Raw genomic sequence first — 1,549 nt, 5'->3', positions numbered from 1 at the left:
CCAACAATGCTTAATTCTAGTGTTTTCCCTCTTTTATATTTATCTTTAATAAAGATTGATTATATATTTTCCTACTTGTTTTTTTCTCCCATCAGACTGTGAGCTCCTCAAGGGCAACTCTTTTTGTATCCTCAGTGTTGGCATAGTTCCTGCCACATAGTGGATGCTTACTCAATGCCTGATGATTATCTGATTGAGCCCAAAAGAAGTTATATAAAAGGCAGTGTTAAGTGTTAAGAGAAGAGTTTAATCCCCACAATTGTTCTCAAGGACATTATTTGTCCAAAAAAGCATAGAAATTTACTTAAGCAATATTTTTCCCACTCTTCTTCTATAATTATAGGCAATCAAACTAAGGAGGAAAAAAGAAAGCCATATCCTCAGTTCCCATTCTGAAATCATGGTTGACACCAATCACACCTTCCACCCGGCTGTCTTCATCCTATGGGGTATTCCAGGTCTAGAGGAACTTCACATCTGGATCTCTATCCCTTTCTGTACCATGTATGTAGTAGCTCTTGGAGGTAACTCCTTGTTGATCATATTTATCTGGATAGAGCACAGTCTACATGAACCTATGTACCTCTTCCTGGCCATGTTGGCTGTGTCAGATATTTTGCTCTCCAGCGTTATCATGCCCAAGATGCTGGCCATTTTTTGGTTCCAAGAAAGGGTCATTTCTTTCCAGACCTGCATCACCCAGATGTTCTCTGTCATCGCCATCTTTGTCATGGAGTCAACAGTTCTTCTGGCTATGGCATTTGACCGCTATATGGCCATTTGCTTTCCATTGAGATACACCATGATCCTGACCCCCTCTGTGATCAAAAAAATTGTGGGATTTTCTGTGGCCAGAGGCCTGATGCTCAGTGTGCCTTTTGTCTTCCTAGTTGAGCAGCTGCCATTCTGTGGAAATAACATCATTGCGGATACTTATTGTGCAGAAGCTAAGATTTCTAGGATGGCCTGTGGAGATATAACAGCCATTAATATTTATACTCTAGTGTTGTCCTTCTTGTCCACAGGCTTAGATGTCATCCTCATTTCCATCTCCTACTCTTTTATTCTCCGAGCTGTCTTCAGACTCCCATCCCGTGATGCCCAACTCAAGGCTCTGGGTACCTGCAGTTCACATGTCTGTGTCATCCTCATGTTCTATCTACCAGCTTATCTGACAGTGCTCATAAGCCACTTGCACTGTGTGGTCCTGCTAACTAATCTCTATATGGTTGTGCCCCCTGCACTGAACCCCATTATATATGGTGTCAGGACTAAGCAAATTCGGGATCATATCATACGCAGGTTCTCCCAATTGGACAGGGCAGCTTAGCCGGAGATGCCAGGGATAATTAAGAAGCTTAAGATAATCTGTGTCAGTCATTATGATTTAGAAATTCTATGAAGCTATAACCACTTTTAAAAATATTGTTACAATGGCAATAATTATCAAAGGTGATTCCCTTTCTGTCACTTAGGATACTAGATGATACAGTCAATGGAACAATAGATCTATCAAACAGTCACAGGTAGCCTCAGATATTTTCTAGCT

The 1,549-nt window shown here is 41.0% G+C and overlaps 1 protein-coding gene across 1 annotated transcript; it reads left to right on the top strand.

Annotated features, from left to right (window-relative positions):
• Nucleotides 1–400: 400 nt before the first annotated feature.
• Nucleotides 401–1,330, top strand: LOC100022937 (olfactory receptor 52B2-like). The gene has a single exon (XM_001374591.5). It carries the CDS (start codon nucleotides 401–403, stop codon nucleotides 1,328–1,330), a length of 930 nt encoding a protein of 309 aa, XP_001374628.2.
• Nucleotides 1,331–1,549: the final 219 nt, after the last annotated feature.

Source organism: Monodelphis domestica, chromosome 4, assembly GCF_027887165.1.
Source record: "Monodelphis domestica isolate mMonDom1 chromosome 4, mMonDom1.pri, whole genome shotgun sequence".
In the NCBI taxonomy this organism is placed as follows: Eukaryota; Metazoa; Chordata; class Mammalia; order Didelphimorphia; family Didelphidae; genus Monodelphis; species Monodelphis domestica.
Note: the sequence above shows the minus strand (reverse complement) of the source record. Positions and strands in the feature narration are given on the sequence as shown.

Excerpts from the sequence above, each read along its gene's own strand:
- LOC100022937 (XM_001374591.5), top strand. The coding sequence starts at position 401 with ATGGTTGACACCAATCACACCTTCCACCCGGCTGTCTTCATCCTATGG.